This window comes from Emys orbicularis, chromosome 5 (genome assembly GCF_028017835.1).
Source record: "Emys orbicularis isolate rEmyOrb1 chromosome 5, rEmyOrb1.hap1, whole genome shotgun sequence".
In the NCBI taxonomy this organism is placed as follows: Eukaryota; Metazoa; Chordata; order Testudines; family Emydidae; genus Emys; species Emys orbicularis.
Window position 1 is genome coordinate 112,518,822 of NC_088687.1, and position 18,576 is coordinate 112,537,397.

Sequence of the window (18,576 nt, forward strand, 5' to 3'; positions counted from 1 at the left end):
AAACTGGACAGTCACTACGCAAGAGGATAAATGGACACAAGTCCGATATCAGGAATGGCAATATACAAAAACCTGTAGGAGAACACTTCAACCTCCCTGGCCACACAACAGCAGATGTAAAGGTAGCCATCTTACAGCAAAAAAACTTCAGGACCAGACTCCAAAGAGAAACTGCTGAGCTCCAGTTCATGTGCAAATTTGACACCATCAGATCAGGATTAAACAAAGACTGTGAATGGCTATCCAACTACAGAAGCAGTTTCTCCTCCCTTGGTGTTCACACCTCAACTGCTAGCAGAGCACCTCACCCTCCCTGATTGAACTAACCTCGTTATCTCCATACAGATTTATACCTGCCTCTGGAAATTTCCATTACTTGCGTCTGATGAAGTGGGCATTCACCCACGAAAGCTTATGCTGCAATACTTCTGTTAGTCTTAAAGGTGCCACAGGACCCTCTGTTGCTCAAAACTTGAAGTTATCTATCACTTGGACAAAACCAAAGCATGTTGTAAAACAGATTTCTCTTCCCCAAAACTATTTTAACACCATCCCTGGCACAGTCCATTTTCGGTACACCCACAATTGTCATTTTCAAATGTTAGCATGCTGTACAAGCTCTTCATCACTGCGGGTGCACAGGCTTTTCCAAAGGATAGTTAATAAACCATTTAAAGCAATATATGATTAGATTGAACCTGTGGTTTGGCAAATGATCAAGCTGTTCTCTCAACAGGCTGCAATGGAAAGTTGGTTTTTAAATCTGGCTGAAAGGGCTAGTGGAAGATCTCCCAGGATGGGGAAATATCTGGGTGATGTAGCACCATCATAGCAGCTCCTAAAATGTAGGCTGGCAGCAGGTGGCTGAGAGTAAAAACAGTAAGGTTTGTCCCATAATAAATCTTAAATCTCATAATGATTGACTGCATCAGAGGATTTAATATTTTATTTGCAATTCTTAACTATTTACTTAAAAGATTAAAATACAAAGGATTAAAGAAACAGATACAAATGTTTGTTGTAATGGTTTTGTTTTAGCTTTTTTTAAAGCTAGAACTACTACTGGATTTCAAATTTTTATATTTTAAAAAACTGCATCCTGTGTTTGTGTGTGCGCTCTATTTTTTATGCAAATGGGTAAGTTTAAGTAACAGATGTAGCTGTAGATGTATTAGCAAGTGTCTCAAAAGTGAACAGCCTAGCCTGTTCTTTGTTTGCCCCTCTACTACTCCTTATGCTGTGCAAAGGCTCTCTCTTGTAGGAGGAGAGAATTCTGCCTCCTTTGTTTTTTAATATTAGAAATATCAATTATTATAAGACACTGAATTGAGGACTGACACTTTTAATTTAAAAAACCTAGTAGAATATATTTTGTTATAGGTGATACTTTGATTCATCATACGAGTGAAGGACAAATAAGCAATGATGGTGTTGCCATTAATTTGCTGGAGTTGAGCTTGGAAGATCTGGATTCAGTGTCCAGCTCTTCTGCAGACTTCCTGGGTGACCTTGGGCAAGTCACTTAATGTGCCTCAGATCCCCCCCCCCATCTGTAAAATGGGGGATAATAATTCTTCCTTTATCTCTTCCATCTTTACAATCTATTTAGATAAGACTGACAAAATTCTTTAGGCCAAAGACACTCTTACTACTTGTGTACAATGGGTAGCACAGCATGGACTCAATTTTGGTTGGGGCTTTCAGGTGCTACCCATAATAAGATAGTCCGTTAAATAACATTCTTATTTTTCAATACAATTTTAATATTTTCAGCAGCCACATTTTAATTAAATAATCCATGGGAATGGATAGACTAATTCATATGTGAGAATATCAGATTATCTCACCCACCTTGTCTCTCTCATATGCATCCAAAATAACTTTGTACCTATCTTTTTTTATGCACAGCACACAAAGCAACAAAGATTGTGTTATTTAAACTGGTGGATTGGCAAATTAAAAGCCCAAATTCAGCAAGTGTTGGGTCTGTGACCTGTTTGTCCATTACTAGGGTGCCCTGGAAGAAGAAAAGTTTAGCCTAAGTGGAACATCTTTAGAAAAGCACCTGCCCTGAGAAAAAGGGGGGTGGGGAAAGGATGTACAAACAACTCAAGGAAAGGTGGCTTGAAGAAAGTCAAAGATAAGGTATTTCTTTCAAAATCATTAAGCCTTGCAGCATTTTTGAAAGACAACCAGTGAGGCACTCAGGTGAATCCCTTTTGAAAGGGAGCTCTGTACCTTGGGATTCTCCACAGAATTTTTTTTTTCTCCTTACCATTCTGGGGATGGAGAGGAGATCTTCCCCAGCAGATAATACTTGTCAGGCAGTAACATAGAGTGATATGTGCTCATCAAACCACTAGGCTTTGTCTATATTAGGGAAAATTAGTACTCATGTCACATAGTTTGCCATCATCAATGCAACTGCACTGGTGATACACTAGTACTTATACTGTTGCTAACAGCGGCTTAGCTGTCTTAACCATTTTCACAACAAAATGTTAAAAAATCCTTGATCCTGTCTAAACTAGGGATGAAATTCTGGTCTCACTGAAGTCAATGGGAGTTTTGCCATTGACTTCATCAGGAGCTGGGATTTCAGCCTGCAGGCTTAGATTTATTGCAGCTCCGGCCCGGACACTGTTGCCCACGGTGCTGTAATACAGCCCCAAGTTTTTCTAATATACGTGCATGCTTAAGCTACACTGTATGTGACAATGCCAGTATGGTAAGGTGTAATAAAATGGAGCACCATATCTTTTGCTGTGGAAGCACTGTAATTCTGTCCCATGGTTAACACACTGCTATTGTGTTGCTGCTGACCATGTGGAAAATACTTTGTATAGCTAATTCTCCAAAAAAAAAAAAAAATTACACTAAAAGCTTTGCTAGTGAACTCTTTCCCTCCCCCCTCTTCACGCTTCCTTTATCTTTTTCCTTTTTAATGTCTTTAATCTCACAAAGTTGGCCCTAAACATGAAGAAAGATTAAAAGGATGAAATGGAACAAGTTTGTACTTTTTAAAAAAAAATAAAGTGCAAAAATAATTCTCTCTACACTCCAGGAATAAAATATAAATATACTTGGTAGGTACAGCAGTGAATTCATAATCCTCAGGCTGTCTTTTTGACAAGAGAAACTCATTGAAAAGTCCAGTCTTAAGCTACAATATCTGTCTACAATTTGATTAATTTACGGGAGACTATATAGTACTAGTTTTCTAGAAACACACATTTCAAGCCATTCAGATTTAATTCAGCCATCCTGATTATTTTCATGTTCCCATTCTTATTTTGATATGAGGCCTTTTTGTCCCTTAGTGTCCAATGTGAGTCCACATATTAGTTAGCTTCTGTTACCTAGGCAACTGAATATCCACAACAATGCTACAGTACCAGAAGCACTGGCACAAGAAGCAGCATATTCCCAGATGTCTAGCATCACTCTAGGCATGTCATTTTTACAGGGGACATTTACTCGGTGACCTCCTGGGTCCTTGGGTGATCGGCACTTTACTTCATGCATGGCTGTCTTTCTGTGTCAGAGTGATAACGAGCAAACAGATAATCCTGACAGGCCTGAGTTTATCCGTCTGCCACTTCTAGCCTCTGTTAGTGTAGACAGGATGTATTCTCTCTCTCTCTCTCGTTCTCTCCCTCCCTCCCCCCCTTCTCTTGCAGTAGCCTTCTTAATGTAGTTTAATGGCTTTACAAAGCCAGGCAGAAGAGCACTTTCCTCAGTGGCTGTGGTCGGACCATGACCTCTCACCATGAACTGGGAAGGGCTTGAAATGATAGCAGTTTTGATCGTGATTGTGCTTTTTGTTAAAGTGTTGGAACAATTTGGGCTGATTGAAGCAGGTGTAGAAGGTAAGGGAGTTTTTCAGTGACTTCTAAAATATTTTTGTTATGATCTCTTGTAACAATGCAAGGGGCACCTGTAAACTAGATGTACGATACTACGTGAGTCACCCAGAGATGGACATGCACAACAGGAGCGTTGTGACTTAAACGTTACAAGTTGTAGTGATGGTTTTTCTTTTTACAGCAAAAATGTCATTAAAATACTTTCAAGTACTGTACAAATATAAAACTAGATGTTTAGCAAAGACGTTAAGAATTTTAACTCCTTATTCATGTTTATAATCTATAGTTGTAGCAATATTAATAGATCACAAATCAGGTTTCAAAATCGTTAACATGCAAATAGATTTTATAAAATGATCTATATCTATAAGCACATCATCTGGGCTGGGAGTGTTGTAACCAGCTATACATATTTTATTATAATTGCCAATCTGATTAAACTATCCTTCATTATCAAAGTAAAACAATGTGTTCAGAGGAAATAACTGCAATCCTTGGATTCAAATGAACAACTATAACATTCACTGAGGGCAGCCAAGTGTATTTGCAAGTTTGTTTTGCTTGATGCTGTTCATCGTAGACAATTGTCTGTTAGCCTTATTAACAAAGTTTGTATATAAAACAGTAAACATAAGAAATCAGGTGTTTGCATTTCTTAAGTATGGCTTTTCTGAGTGCTCCTTAGTAAAACAGTTAATTATTGTGATCTTGTTCTTAAAGCATAGTTATTCTTTTCATTTAAATAGTTATTCTACCCAGGAAACTGGCTGCAGTGCAGTACACAAATACACAGATATTGTTTCCCAAAATTTTACAAGGTCTTAGATTATTTCAGCCCATTTCTTAAATATTCCTGTAAGCCTGCATTTTAGACTATACATGTACTTATACACACACATTTGGGATCTCAGCCTATAAAACCATAATCTGCTCGTAGACAAACAAATACAAAAAAATCTCGGCAAAATATATTTGCCAGGCTTAAAGTAATCCTGTGTGTGTAACCCTTTAGAGAAACTCATTCTTTTCTTCAAGTGATTTTTAAGAGTGTTCACTGAAAACTGTCTTTTCTCTCATGCTATATATGTTTAGAAATGTGTGGACATAATTACAGCTCTTGAAAATGATGGTGTCTCCCACAGATATGTTATCAGATGCATTCTTGTTAAAGCTTGTTTTTGGATGGTGTGTGAGTGCATTAGAGTCCATGAGAGTGCATTATTATTGGTATACATGACTGAGACCTTATGCTTTTGAATATATTATTAGAAGCAGATTTTGTCTTTAACTTGTTAATTACAAAACTGAAATATCTATACTTCAGTGTAATGGTAAAAGTTACCTACAGATTGTATTTTGTAAGAGGCTATCATTGTGTTTAGTTGGTATATTTCTATATATTCTGTTTAGGTATGACTGTTGTACCCCAGTGAGTTTCTATGGTAAAATCCACTATTGGTGGTGTTTGTTTATTTATTTTATATATAATGGTGGTAATTGGGAGACAGACTATGGAGATAGACTTGCTTCTCAGTGTCTGTAAAATTCCTGTAAGATGTATAAAGGTTTGTAGAACAGCTGACTACTTTGTTACAAAAAATCTGGAGTTCAAGGAGAACTGTCCCTCTGCATGTGCACACAATCAGTTTGGTTTTTACCCCTTATAACACAGCTTTCCAGAATGTCAGCTGAAATAAACCATAAGAAAAAGTATAAAACGTATTGCTTTGTGGTATTCAAAGTGTTATAGGCAACAATATGTATGGAATAAATGCATATTTTGTTGAAATTGCTCATTAGATTTATATATGATTAAATACACAAAAATAGGGCTTACACAGAAAGGATGAATGGATATTGTGTGTTTATTCATGACCTGCAGCTTTACTCCCTGCATGTTTCTCAGACCTGGAAAATGAAGGTTTTGAATGAAGCAAGAGGGAAATTAGTGGTGGTTGTGTGTTTGTGGTTTTTTTTTATTTTTGGCAGTTTTACTTGGAGGATTTAAACAATTGTCTGAGGTGTTTTAGATAAACTATATTTAACTACACTCTCGCACATATGCTGCTTTGTGATACATGTATTGCATGTGTAAGTGCTGAAAAGTTCTTAGAACATTTAAAAAATTAAATCGTACACAGTTACAAGCCCATTCATGATGCTTATATGGTTTTCTAAAAAATTTGATAGTGTCCTTAAAATATTATTCTTCGTGATATTGCATTGATGCCACTTTCATTAGGTGTCATCCCTTTTCTGTGCTCTAGGATTCAACTTTCCTAGTAAGATCTCCTTGCATGTTATATGGAAAACCAATAGCTCACCTTGATTGACATTTGTTGGCTTTCTTTTCACAACACCGAGAGTTGTTCTGTGTTCTCAGATATTTGTAGATCTGTCTGGAAGTTACTTTTAAATTCAATAATAATTATTGGTGTCCAAACTAGGACACCAAATCAAATACTCCTTTAACTATGAAGTTCAGAACCATATTTGAACTTCAGAGTTCTCTCCTCCAGATGGAACGGAACAAAACCAAACCTTGGATCTGAACACACTCAAATTTGGGGAAGCTTGAATCTGGATTTGAATTTTGTGATTCAATCAGCTACTTAATCTAGAAGGGTCAAATACTTACCCTATTTTAAATCGACAGCAAAATTCCATTTACTCAATTGGGATTCTGATTTTGTTTTAACTACATAAATATATACATTATTCAGTATCTTTCTCAATATTGTGGTGCGTATTTACTATGCAACGTTTGAATACATGCCATCATGCATGAATGTAATTCAATATGAAGGTACTTTTTGTATGCAAAAATAAAGTATTATAATGGCAGAATTAGAATATTTTTTTTATTTTCCAAACTGCTGCACTCACCTAAGTAATTGGATATTTTGAATGGGCCTTCCAATCATCCTCAGTTGCTGAAAGATTCTGCTGTGATTATAGTAGGAGTATTTCCAAACTAAAAGGAAAGATGTTTTTAAATATGTATGACAGATATTAAAGGGAGAAACAACAGTATAATTATACAGATCACAGGACTTGATACTTGTAATGACTCTTCAATTGCTTGTGAATTGAACAGGTGCCTACTGTCCTGCTTAGGTGTATCTTGTTGGTGGTTTTTCAAAGGTGAGTATTTCCTGTATTGATACACTAATAATGGGAACATTTTAATGTTTTTCTAAGGTACAAATTGAAGTTTTAAATGTTCATAATAAACTGCACATGACTTGGGGGAGGAGGAGGGAAGGACAGGCTTGATAGATATAAGAACAAGTACATTAAAATATGCTAAAATCTTAAGATATAACAGTAGTCAGGATATCAGTTTATATTTTATAATGTTTGTAGTTTCTTATGAAAGGTGGTAATCTGTGTACAAGTTAAGCAAATTAACCTGATACAGATACAGAAACAAAGTTTTAAATATATATATTTTCCCCTCTGCATCTAAGACATTGTGGGCAAATTATTAAAGTTCGGGTGATCTAATCTGGCTTTTTAAAACAAATATGTAAGAATAAAGTTGATGTGCCTTATAAAGAGATCAGCCCCTTCTCAGTTACAAAAATTAAAATGGTTCTCTTAACAGTATGTTGTCAGAATTTGAATCTCATTTCTAAAACTAAATGTATAATAAAAGGTTGTGAAATGACCCTGTTCAATCAGATAAATAATAGAACATACACTATGAGGGTTGATGTGGAGTGAGAACACACACACACACACACACATATATATCAAGAGATACCGTTCAAAGCAATAAGTTGACACTAATAAAATTCACCAAGAAATAAAAGCTGGCATAAAGGGTAGTTAATGTTACACTGAAACATGGTTTGTTTCTTATAATTTCCCTGGCTGTAAAATGTTAATTTCATGATATCAATAATAGTTTCAAAAACTTCCTCATGAGCCCTGAGAGTGGCAGCAGTAGTTTGCACAGAACTTTACAGCTGAAATTATAATGGAGATAAATCCACTGGATCAGTGGATTGCTGTAAAATGCCAAAGTTTCTAACCCAATCTTAATGCTGGGTATTTTGATGAATTGCTTTCAGTTGGAAAACAGTGCATGACCATGGATATACAGGGAGTTGCTGAGTGATGTCCTAGTGCTTTCTTTTTAACAAGCACTATGTATGACTGGTAATGACAGTCTCTCTTGAGTTACTTGTGGCTGCTCTTTTTGTTCTGCTCTGAAAACAGCAGCTATGTTCAATGTTTTGTGACCCAAACTGGAGTCTGCTGGGAACTTCAGAGTAATCACACTTCACTGTGATGTCCATGAAAGGAAGTGTGTGTGGGGGGAGGAATTGTCACATCAAAGAATTAATATTGATGAGCACTAGCCCGTAACAATCACACAGGGTTGTGCACCATTCTGCATTTCTTAAGAATGATACTGTACACTCCTCCTTGTTGTCAGAGAGTGTTGCATGCATGGATGTTTTAAAATATGGTCCTAAATTAGAATGTGAGTAGACCTAGCTGAATGTGTCATTAGGGAAGTGGGGGGAAATCTTGGACATTTTAAAATTGGCCTTTTTGGTCACTCGCTTAGAAATACTTTGCTACATTATATCTTCAGATTTTTCAAGAGAAATTGAACAACAGCTGTTAAAGCAAACCCCTTAACAATACTCAATAGCTGCAATGCAAGCAGTAGATGGAAATCTAATATATTCAATCAAGGAAAATTGTACTGTCTTTGTTCCATACACAATAAGAATAGGTCATCTGTACATTTCAGATATTTATCACATTAGAGGTATAAGATTCTGAGTACAATGTCTGAAAACTAGAAATGGGCAAGTGTAAGAAGAGGGGCTAGGTAACTCAGGAAATTAATAATGGGTTCCTTTAACTTGTAGCTCATTGTTATGACTAACATAATGGCTGAGAGTCATTACCTTCTGACAGCTGTTCAATTGCCTTTGTGAAATGTGTTAGTGGCCTCAGTTCAATGCCCAGTGAAGAACTTCCCTCCTGGGACTAATTGCTACTTTTGAAGATGATACTCTGCATTTCTTTAGTGTGCTGCATCCATAGATCTCAAACATGGGTAAATATGTTGTAGATGGCTTCAGCAAATACTGCAAGGGTGTAATAGGTATGGAGCCTGCACCACCCTGTCACCCATCATTGACTGGGCTGGCCAATTAGAAATGATGTACACTGATAGAATAACATCAGGGTACTTACACAGCCATTGCCATGTAATTGATAGTAAATAAAGAAAGTTAAGCTCCTGTGCTGTCAGCCTGATGCTTTTCACAAAGCTAAATATTTAAAACAAATCCCCCCCAAAATAATGGGAAGGCATTAAAAACACTTAATCACAAGCTGATATGTAGCCTGTCGCTAACAGCTTAACTTTCACGTAGGCATGTGGATACTGGGAGAATCTTTTTTTCTGGTGCTACTAGAATTATAGTTTCTAAAAGTATTTTGGAATAACATAATAGTGCCCATAGGTGCTGGAATGAGGGGTGCTGTGGGTGCTGCTGCACCCCGTGGCTTGAAGTGGTTTCCATCATATACAGGGTTTTCAGTTTGGTTCAATGGCTCTCAGCACCCCCACTATACAAATTGTTCTAGCACCACTGATTAATTAGTATCAAGCAATTGGTATTACTCATTCATAAATTCTCAGGCCAGAAGGGACGGACCATTGTGATTCACTAGTCAGACCTCCTGTATAACACAGACCATTGAGCTTCCCTGAATTAATTTGGTTTGAACTACAGGATATCTTTTTAAAACCCATCCCATCTTCTAATTGATGGAAAATCCACCATAAGCCTTGGTAAACTATTCCAGTGGCTAATTATCCTCACTGTTAAAAATGTGTGCCTTATTTCCTCTCTGAATGTATCTAGCTTCAGTTCCGGTCATTGGATCTTGTTATACCTTTGTCTGCTAGATTAAACAGCTCATCAGGTTTTTTTCCCCCCTCCCATGTAGGTACTTATAAACTGTCAAGTCACCCTTTAATCTTCTCTTTGTTAAGGTAACTAGATTGAAGTCCCTCTCTTTCACTATGACATGTTTTCCAATCCTTTAATAACTTTCATGGCTCTAAATTTTCCTCTGAACCCTCTCCAGTTTATCAACGTCCTTGTTGAATTACAGAAACTAGAACTGTACGCAGTATTTCAGTGGCACTGGTGCCCAACAGAGGTAATATAACCTCCATACTCTTTCTCCTTATCCCCTGTTCATACATCTAAGGATACTACTGGCCCTTTAAGTCACAGTGGGAGCTCCTATCCAGCTGATTGTCCACCATGACCCCAAAGTCTTTGAGTCACCTCTTCTCAAGGTAGAGGCCACCATCCTGTAAGTACAGCATGCATTATTTTTCCTAGATGTGTGACTTCACATTTGACTGCACTGAAATGCATATTGTTTGCTTGCACCCAGCTTACCAACCTATCCGGATTGCTTTGTATCCAGTGTGTGCCATCATTTTTAATAGCACACTTAAAGTAGCCAATAGTCCAGAGATTGGCTGGGTGTCCATAATACCAGATCTATTCAAAGGCTTTCTAATAGCCCTGTTTTGGGGGGCACTCATAACTTCAAAACTGTATTCAGACATCTTTACCAAAAATGCATACTAAATCAGTTTAACACCTGCCTATCTCTTACTATTGTGAGGATTTTAATATTGATATTTTTTTACTCATCCTTTAAAAATGTATTTGCCTTAAGTGGAATTTTGCAAGGTTGACTTACAGTATATGGGACACAGCACAACCTTATACTGTTTATAATAAATTAGATGAAAATTAAACCCATTGGGGAGAGTCAGAATTATTGTTTAGTACCTTCCAAAGAAAGGTAGTGGCTCTTTTCAGGGAGAATTCAATTTTGAATGACCATTGCTATCCTCCTTGTTTCATTAACAGTAAATGATGTAGCAAGCAGGTAAAATTGAAAGAAATAGAGCTTTACTGAGTATGTTTGAGAGGCTGGTGTTACAAGCCAAGACTCTCTGTATGTCTCTCCCCAGCTTCTGGTCAGTTCTGACTCCTGATCCTCTTTCTCCAGTTTTGATTGAAATAATACATTCTTTGAGTGATCTCCTGTGACGGGGGGCCTGCAGGGTTCTATCCTGTCCCACTGGACAGGAGTGTGCTGGGGAGAGTTATACATTTTAGTATGTAGGAGCACTTGTATGCTGATGATATTCAAAGTGCCTTCTAACATATCCAGTAGGTCTGGAGACTGCAACCTTTCCTCTGATATGGCCATTGCCATAATTCCATGTGTTCTTAGGATGTCCCAAAACAGATCATATTACAGCTGAACTATTGAAAGGTGCTCTACTTTGGGATACGGTGGAAAGCTTCAGCTAGTGAAGAATGTGGCTATCTATCTCTTAGGCAAAGGAAGTCTGTGTGAACATAAAACATCTGAGTTGCAATCTGCATCCTGGTGTAATTGAAGGGGTTGGTTATTTTCTGAAAAGCTCTGAATAGCCTGGAACCTCTCAGTCTGGGGATAGGCCTCTTCTCCTATTCATACTAGGATTCTATTAAGAACATAAGAACGGCCATACTGGGTCACACCAATGGTCCATCTAGCTCAGTATCCTGTCTTCCAACAGTGGCCAATGCCAGGTGCTTCAGAGTGAATCAACAGAACAGGTAATCATCAAGTAATCCATCCCCTGTTGCCCATTCCCAGCTTCTGGCAAACAGAGAATAGGGACACTTCAGAGCATGGTTTTGCATCTCTGACCATCCTGGCTAATAGCCATCAATAGACCTATCCTCCGTGAACTTATCTAGTTCTCTTTTTGAACTCTGTTATAGTCCTGGCTTCACAACATTTTTTGGCAGAGAGTTCCACAGGTTGACTGTGCGTTCTGTAAAGAGATATTTATTTGTTTTAAATCTGTTGCCTATTAATTTCATTTTTGTGATCCCTAGTTCTTGTGTTATGAGAAGGAGGAAATAATACTTTCTCCCCACCAGGCATGATTTTATAGACCTCTATCATATCCCCCCTTAGTCATCTTTTCCAAGCTGAAAAGTCCCAGTCTTATTAATCTCTCCTCATATGGAAGCTGTTCCTTATCCCTAATCTTTTTTGTTGCTCTTTTCTGTAACTTTTCTGATTCCAATATATCTTTTTTGAAATAGGACAACAAGATCTGCATGCAGTATTTAAGACGTGGGGGTACCATGGATTTATATAGAGGCAATATATTTTCTGTCTTACTATCTATCCCTTTTCTAATGTTTTCCAATGTTCTGTTTGCTTTGTTTTGACTGCTGCTGCACATTGAGTGGATGTTTCCACAATGACTCCAAGATCTTTCTTGAGTGGTAACAGCTGATTTAGACCACACCATTTTATATTGCTCAGTGTGTTTCTCATCTCTTTTAGAGCAAGTATGAGAATATCTTGGTTAAAGGGAAGGGTGCGGAACTTCCTGCCAAATTCTTACTGTCTCAGCAAAGAGGCTGCTGCTGCTTATACTCTTGACCATTGATTTCCTATTGTGCTACTTAATATGGCACTTAATTTTGTCTTTTGGATTACAAAATGTATTACTTCCAGTCCCAGATGTTTTGCTGCCAAAGGGCACTGTAGGCAGAGGATGTCATGTGAACACACTCTTTGTATGTCACAGTTTTACTTCTGCTTCCTATTCACCAGGTTGAATTCCATTCTGATTAAAATCTTCATGACGCCTTGTGAGACGCATTTGACTGACTTTTTTCTTAGTTTTGGACTATAGCCAGTGAATGCTTATTTTGTCAATGGACGTGGATGGCACAAGCTATGGTGGGTTGGAATTGTACCAATTTTGGGGAAGGCATATCTATCTTCCAGTAGTATCTGTCTAAATGGGCACAATATAAATGTCTTGTTAGAGGCAATAAGAGTAATGGGTTGTTGAGGATTTTTTAATCCAGTTTTTAATAGGTCATTCTTCAGTTTACAGTATATTGGGCAAAATAGCTCAGTAACTTTTTTTCATATTGTAAGAGTATAGTTGTGGTGGAAGAGAAATTGTCCTGTAATTCACCTTGAGTTAATAGATTAAAATGAATCTGAGTAGTAAAATCCAGTCATATTTCTAACTAGTATTGAGTATCTATTTCTACTACTACTACTACTGTTCTTACTGTGCTCTTCATCTATAGATCTCATAGTGCTTAACAAAGGGAGGCAAATATCATTATTCCCATTTTACAGGTGAGGAAACTGAAGCCCAGCGTACTAAAAAAATAAAAAATCCACAAGGATGTAGGGACAAAATCAGGATGGTTAAGGCACAAAATGAGTTACATCTAGGAAGAGAGAAGTCAGTAAGAAGAGGTTCTTTAAATACCGTTGGAACAAGAGAAAGATGAAGGCAAGTGTAGGCCCTCTACTTAGTGGAGAAGGAGAGACAATAACTGATGACATTGAGAATCCTGAGATATTTAATGCCTATTTTACTTTTTCCATAAAAAGGTTAATGGTGGCAAACAATAAGGGGGAATGAATGCAAGTCAAAATAGGGAAAGAACAGGATAAAAATACTTAGATAAATTAGATGCATTCAAGTTGGCAAGGCCTAATGAAATTCATTCTAGGGTACATTTAAGGAACTAGCTGAAGCAATCTCAGAACTGTTACTGATTACCTCCATACAGGATGTATCCCAGAGGACTAGAGAAGGGCAAACAGAGTACCTCTCTTTAAAGGGGAAGGGGGGCAAAGAGGAGCCAGGGAATTATAGATCTATCAGCCTAACCTTGATACCTGGAAAAATACTGGAACAAATTGTTCAACAGTCTGTAAGCACCTAGGGGATAATAGGGTTATAAGGAATAGCCAGCATGTATTTGTCAAGAACAAATCATGCCAAACCAACATAACGTTTTTTCTTGACGGTGTTACTGACCTAGTGGATGGGGGAGGGGAGCAGTAGACATAAAATACCTTGGTGTTCAGTAAGATTTTTGACACAATCCCACATGACATTCGAAACGTAGTCTAGATGAAGTTAGTGTACCAGTGCACAGTTGGCTCAAGGATCAAAAACCGTAGTTATCAGTGGTTTGCTGTCAAAATAGGAGGGCATATCTAGTGCGGTCCTGCAGGTCTGGGTCTGGTACTAGCCTGGGTCTGGTACTAGCCAATATTTTCATTAATAACTCTGTTAATGAACTGGAGAATATCCTTAACTTGAAGATGACAACAAGGGGAGGGGTTGCAACCACTTTGGAGGACAAGATTAGAATTCAAAATGACCTTAACAACTTGGAGAGTTAAACTGATATCAGTCAAATGAAATTCAGTAAAGACAAGTGCAAAGTACTTCACTTAAAAAGGAAAAATCAAATGCAAAACTACAAAATGCTAGATCACACCTGCAGCGTCTCTCCTATCCAGTAAGCCCTGGCTGAATAATTGGCTAGGCAGTAATACTGCTGAAAAGGATCTCGGGATTATAGTGAATCACAATCAAATATGAGCCAGCAATGTGATGCAGTTGTGAGAGAGGCTAATATTTTGGGGAGTATTAACAGGAGTATTGTATGTAAGACACAGGAGTCAACTGTCCCACTTTACTCAGCAATGGTGAGGCCATAGCTGGAGTTTTGGTGCCATGCTGTAGGAAAGATGTGGACAAATTGGAGAGTGTCCAGAGGAGAACAACAAATGATAAAAGGTTTAGAAAACATTTTCTAAACTGGGGGAAAACTGGGCGTGTTTTTTCTTAAGAAAAAAGACTGAGGGAGTATCTGCAAGTCTTCAAATATGTTAAGGGCTGTTTTTAAAAGAACAGATAATTTTTTCTCTGGCCACTGAAGGCAGGACAAGAAGTAATGGGCTTAATCTGCAGCAAGGGAGATTTACATTAGATATTAGGAAAACCTTTCTAACTGTAAGGGGAGTTAAGCGCTCCAAATGCACTTCCCAGGAGGTTATGGAAGCCCTGTTGTTGGAGGCTTTTTAAGAACAGGTTGGATAAACCCCGTCAGGGATGGTCTAGGTTTACTTGGTCCTGCTTCAATGCAGGGATCTGGAGTTGATAGCATCTTGAGCTCCCATCCAGTCCTGCATTTCAGTTAGCCTAAGTAGCTTTCATTGATTCATTCAAAGACTTTAAGAGCAGAACGAACACTAGATCATCTCGTTAGACCTTGTATATCACAGATCATTAACTCTCACTAATTACACTGCTCTACAGCCAAAATGCTTCTGAAATAAATGTAGTCAAACTTTACTAATTCTGGGTCACCGAGAACAAAAATGATGCTTAAAATTGTTGATTGGCTCTAGTTTTCAAGATATTCTATTGGGTCAGTATATACGACCCTTGACTTGGGAATGGCGGAGGATAAGTGAGTTATAAAGGGAAGGAATCTCAATTTAAAGCAGAAATGACTAAAATACATCTTTGACTGGATCTATGAATAAATCTATGACTGGGTTTGGACAGTACTTGCTTTTTAGGCAAAACAATGAATGATGCAATCTGAAGCTGGTATTGCGTCATACATGATAGGAATTGCATCATGTTATTCCTAGAAGTCATGGATGATGCAATCATAACGAAGCTTACATCACTCTGCTGAACAAATTGCCCTATATCAGCTCTAGAAATCATACAGTGTCATGCTCTCTTATTTGTCAGTGTTTGATTTTGCAAAGGGACACATTTCTGTTTAGCCAAAGTGAGGAGAGATGCCTCGTACTTGTGTGAACAGTGCAGATAACTTCTGCTATGTTTGTGGTGAAGTGACTTTTGCATCACAAAAGCGCAGTATAACCACTATGGTTAAGAGAGCCTATCACCTTTATTTTGGCTGCAAAATTGGAGATCAGGACAAGAGGTGGGCCCCACACATATGCTGCAACACTTGTGCAATAAATCTTCGCCAGTGGTTGAACAAGAAAAGGAAATCTATGCCTTTTGCAGTGCCAATGATTTGGAGAGAGCCAACAGATCATACCAGCAATTGTTACTTCTGCATGGTGCCTCCAGTTGGGAAAGGTGTGTCAAAGAAGAAAAAGTGGACTGTGCATTATCCAAACATTCCATCAGCTATACGCCCAGTACCCCACGGAGAAGGACTGCCGGTTCCTGATGCACCAGAATCATTCTCACTTGAGTCAGACGAGGAAGAGGAAGAGGATGAAACTTCTGGTGCTGAACCATCAATGTCACAGGACCCACATTTTCTCCCATCCTCCTCCTCTGAACCACACCTCATAACACAAGGTGAACTGAATGACCTTGTCAGGGATTTGGAACTACCGAAGAGTAAGGCAGAGCTGTTGGGCTCCAGACTACAGCAGTGGAATCTCCTGGCAGGTGATGTTAGGGTTTCCATGTTCCGTGACCGTCAAAAGGATCTTGTCCCATTCTTCTTCATGGAAGGTGATCTTGTAGCCTGCAACAACATCGATGGTGTGATGGCAGCCCTCAACATCGTTCACGATCCAGATGAGTGGAGACTGTTCATTGATTCATCGAAGACGAGTCTTAAAGCTGTTTTACTGCATAATGGCAATGTTTTGCCATCAATTCCAGTAGGTCATGCAGTCCATATGAAGGAAACCTATGACAACATGAAACAACCTTTGAGGTGCATAAACTATGACCAACATCAGTGGCAGCTTTGTGGCGATTTGAAGGTTGTTGCTCTCTTGCTTGGTCTGCAGACTGGATACACAAAGTACTGCTGTTTTCTCTGCGAATGGGATAGTCGTGCAAGAGATTCCCACTACATCAAGAAAGATTGGCCACTCCGACAGTCATTGGAGCCTGAGAGGAAAAGTGTTCAGCATTCACCACTTGTTGAATCAAGGAAGATTTTGTTACCACCCTTACACACCAAGCTGGGTCTGATGAAGAACTTTGTCAAGGCCATTGACAAAACACAAGCCGCTTTCAAGTACCTCCGTGGAAAATTTCCAAGGTTAAGTGAAGCTAAGATAAAGGAAGGTGTCTTTGTTGGTCCTCAGATTCGTGAACTTCTTCGAGATGATGCATTTGACCATGCACTGCGTGGCAAGGAAAAGATGGCATGGAAAGCCTTCCAGTTAGTGGCAATAAATTTTCTCGGAAACAACAAGGCAGACAACTACAGGTTGTTGGTGGAAAACCTCCTCAAGGCATACAAAAGCCTTGGTTGCAACATGTCACTAAAGATACATTTTTTGCACTCTCATCTAGATTTTTTTCCACCGAACTGCGGAGCAGTGAGCGACGAGCACGGCGAGCCATTTCACCAGGACATTGCAACAATGGAGAAATGCTATCAGGGCAAATGGAGCCCATCAATGCTTGCAGACTATTGCTGGACAGTGACAAGAGATGCTCCATTTAACAAGAGACAAGCCAAGAAGCGCCGAGTAGACACTGAATAGGACTAAACTATGTACATAATAGTTTTTTGCCTTTTGTTTCATAATAAATTTTATTTATATAACCCTTTTGCTGATTTTTAAAGTGTTACATAAACAGGACAGATGAAATATTATCATGTAAAGCAATCATAAACACATGAAAAGACCTAGGTTTACAATTTATGATTAAAACTCTATCTACACAATATACATAGACATAAAATGTAAAAACTTAAATATCTTAGAAACAGTAGCCAATCAGTTGTTTTAATTGTCATATTTGAATTCAGCACATCAAAATATATAATAAATAGTACATTTTATCTCTGAAGCAGACGACTTCTCAAAAATTGTAGACCAGTGTTATCCCTGTATTGAGCTCAGTAACTTATTTGACTAACTCATATCTTCAAGAAATGCATTGAGTCTTGATTTTGGAGACTTTAAGAAATGGAGAATTCACCACTTACCCTGGTAGCTTGAGCCAATGATAGTCATTGTTAAAAACCTCTGCCTAATTTCTCACTTGAATTTCTGACTTCAGCTTCCAGCCAAATTGACTTTCTCTGCTAGATGAGAGCTTTTTTAGAACCCAGTATTTTCTCCCAATGATGGTACTGATACACTGTAATCAAGCCACTTCTGACTCTTCTTGGATAAGCTAAATAAATTGAGCTCTCTAAGTTGCTCACTGTAAAGCATTTTCTCCAGCACTTGAATAATTTTTGTGACTCTCTTCTGCACCATCTAACTTTTCACCATCTGTTCTTAAAATACAGACATCTGACGTGTACACACTGCTGTCACATTCTGGGGTACAATTCAGGCCCATGAGGGGTTATTACTGCCTGCCCTGTAACCCTGGGTGCCTTAAATGCTCTGCTGCCGTGGCCTACAACCTGTACACCTACAGCTAGCAGACAAGCATGCACTGAGGGCATGTCTACACTTACCTCCAGAGCGATCGATCCAGTAGGGATCGATTTATCGCTTCTACTGATAAATCGAGCACTCTCGCACAGACTCCGGTACTCTACCGGAGCGAGAAGTGCAGGCGGAGTTGACGGGAGAGCGTCAGCAGTTGACTTACTGCAGTGTCTTCACTGCGATAAGTAGATCTAAGTACAACGACTTCAGCTATGTTCATGTAGCTGAAGTTGCGTAACTTAGATCAATTCTCCTCCCTCCCCCCGCTGTGTTGACCAGGCCTGAGTATGTGTTAAGTGGCTCAGTGCTTTAATTCCAGCAGCCTGCTTGTTACAACCCAGCTACATGCTGATATCCACCAGTCTTGGTTACTAGTCAAGTGACTCCTCCACACTCCCAG

The 18,576-nt window shown here is 38.5% G+C and overlaps 1 protein-coding gene across 1 annotated transcript in view; it reads left to right on the forward strand.

Annotated features, from left to right (window-relative positions):
- Positions 1–3,769: 3,769 nt before the first annotated feature.
- Positions 3,770–18,576, forward strand: part of KCNIP4 (potassium voltage-gated channel interacting protein 4) — a 401,680-nt gene continuing 386,873 nt past the window's right edge. Inside the window, exon 1 of the mRNA XM_065404842.1 lies at positions 3,770–3,869. Within this exon, the coding sequence (XP_065260914.1) occupies positions 3,770–3,869 (100 nt within the window). The remainder of the gene's footprint in view (positions 3,870–18,576) is intronic.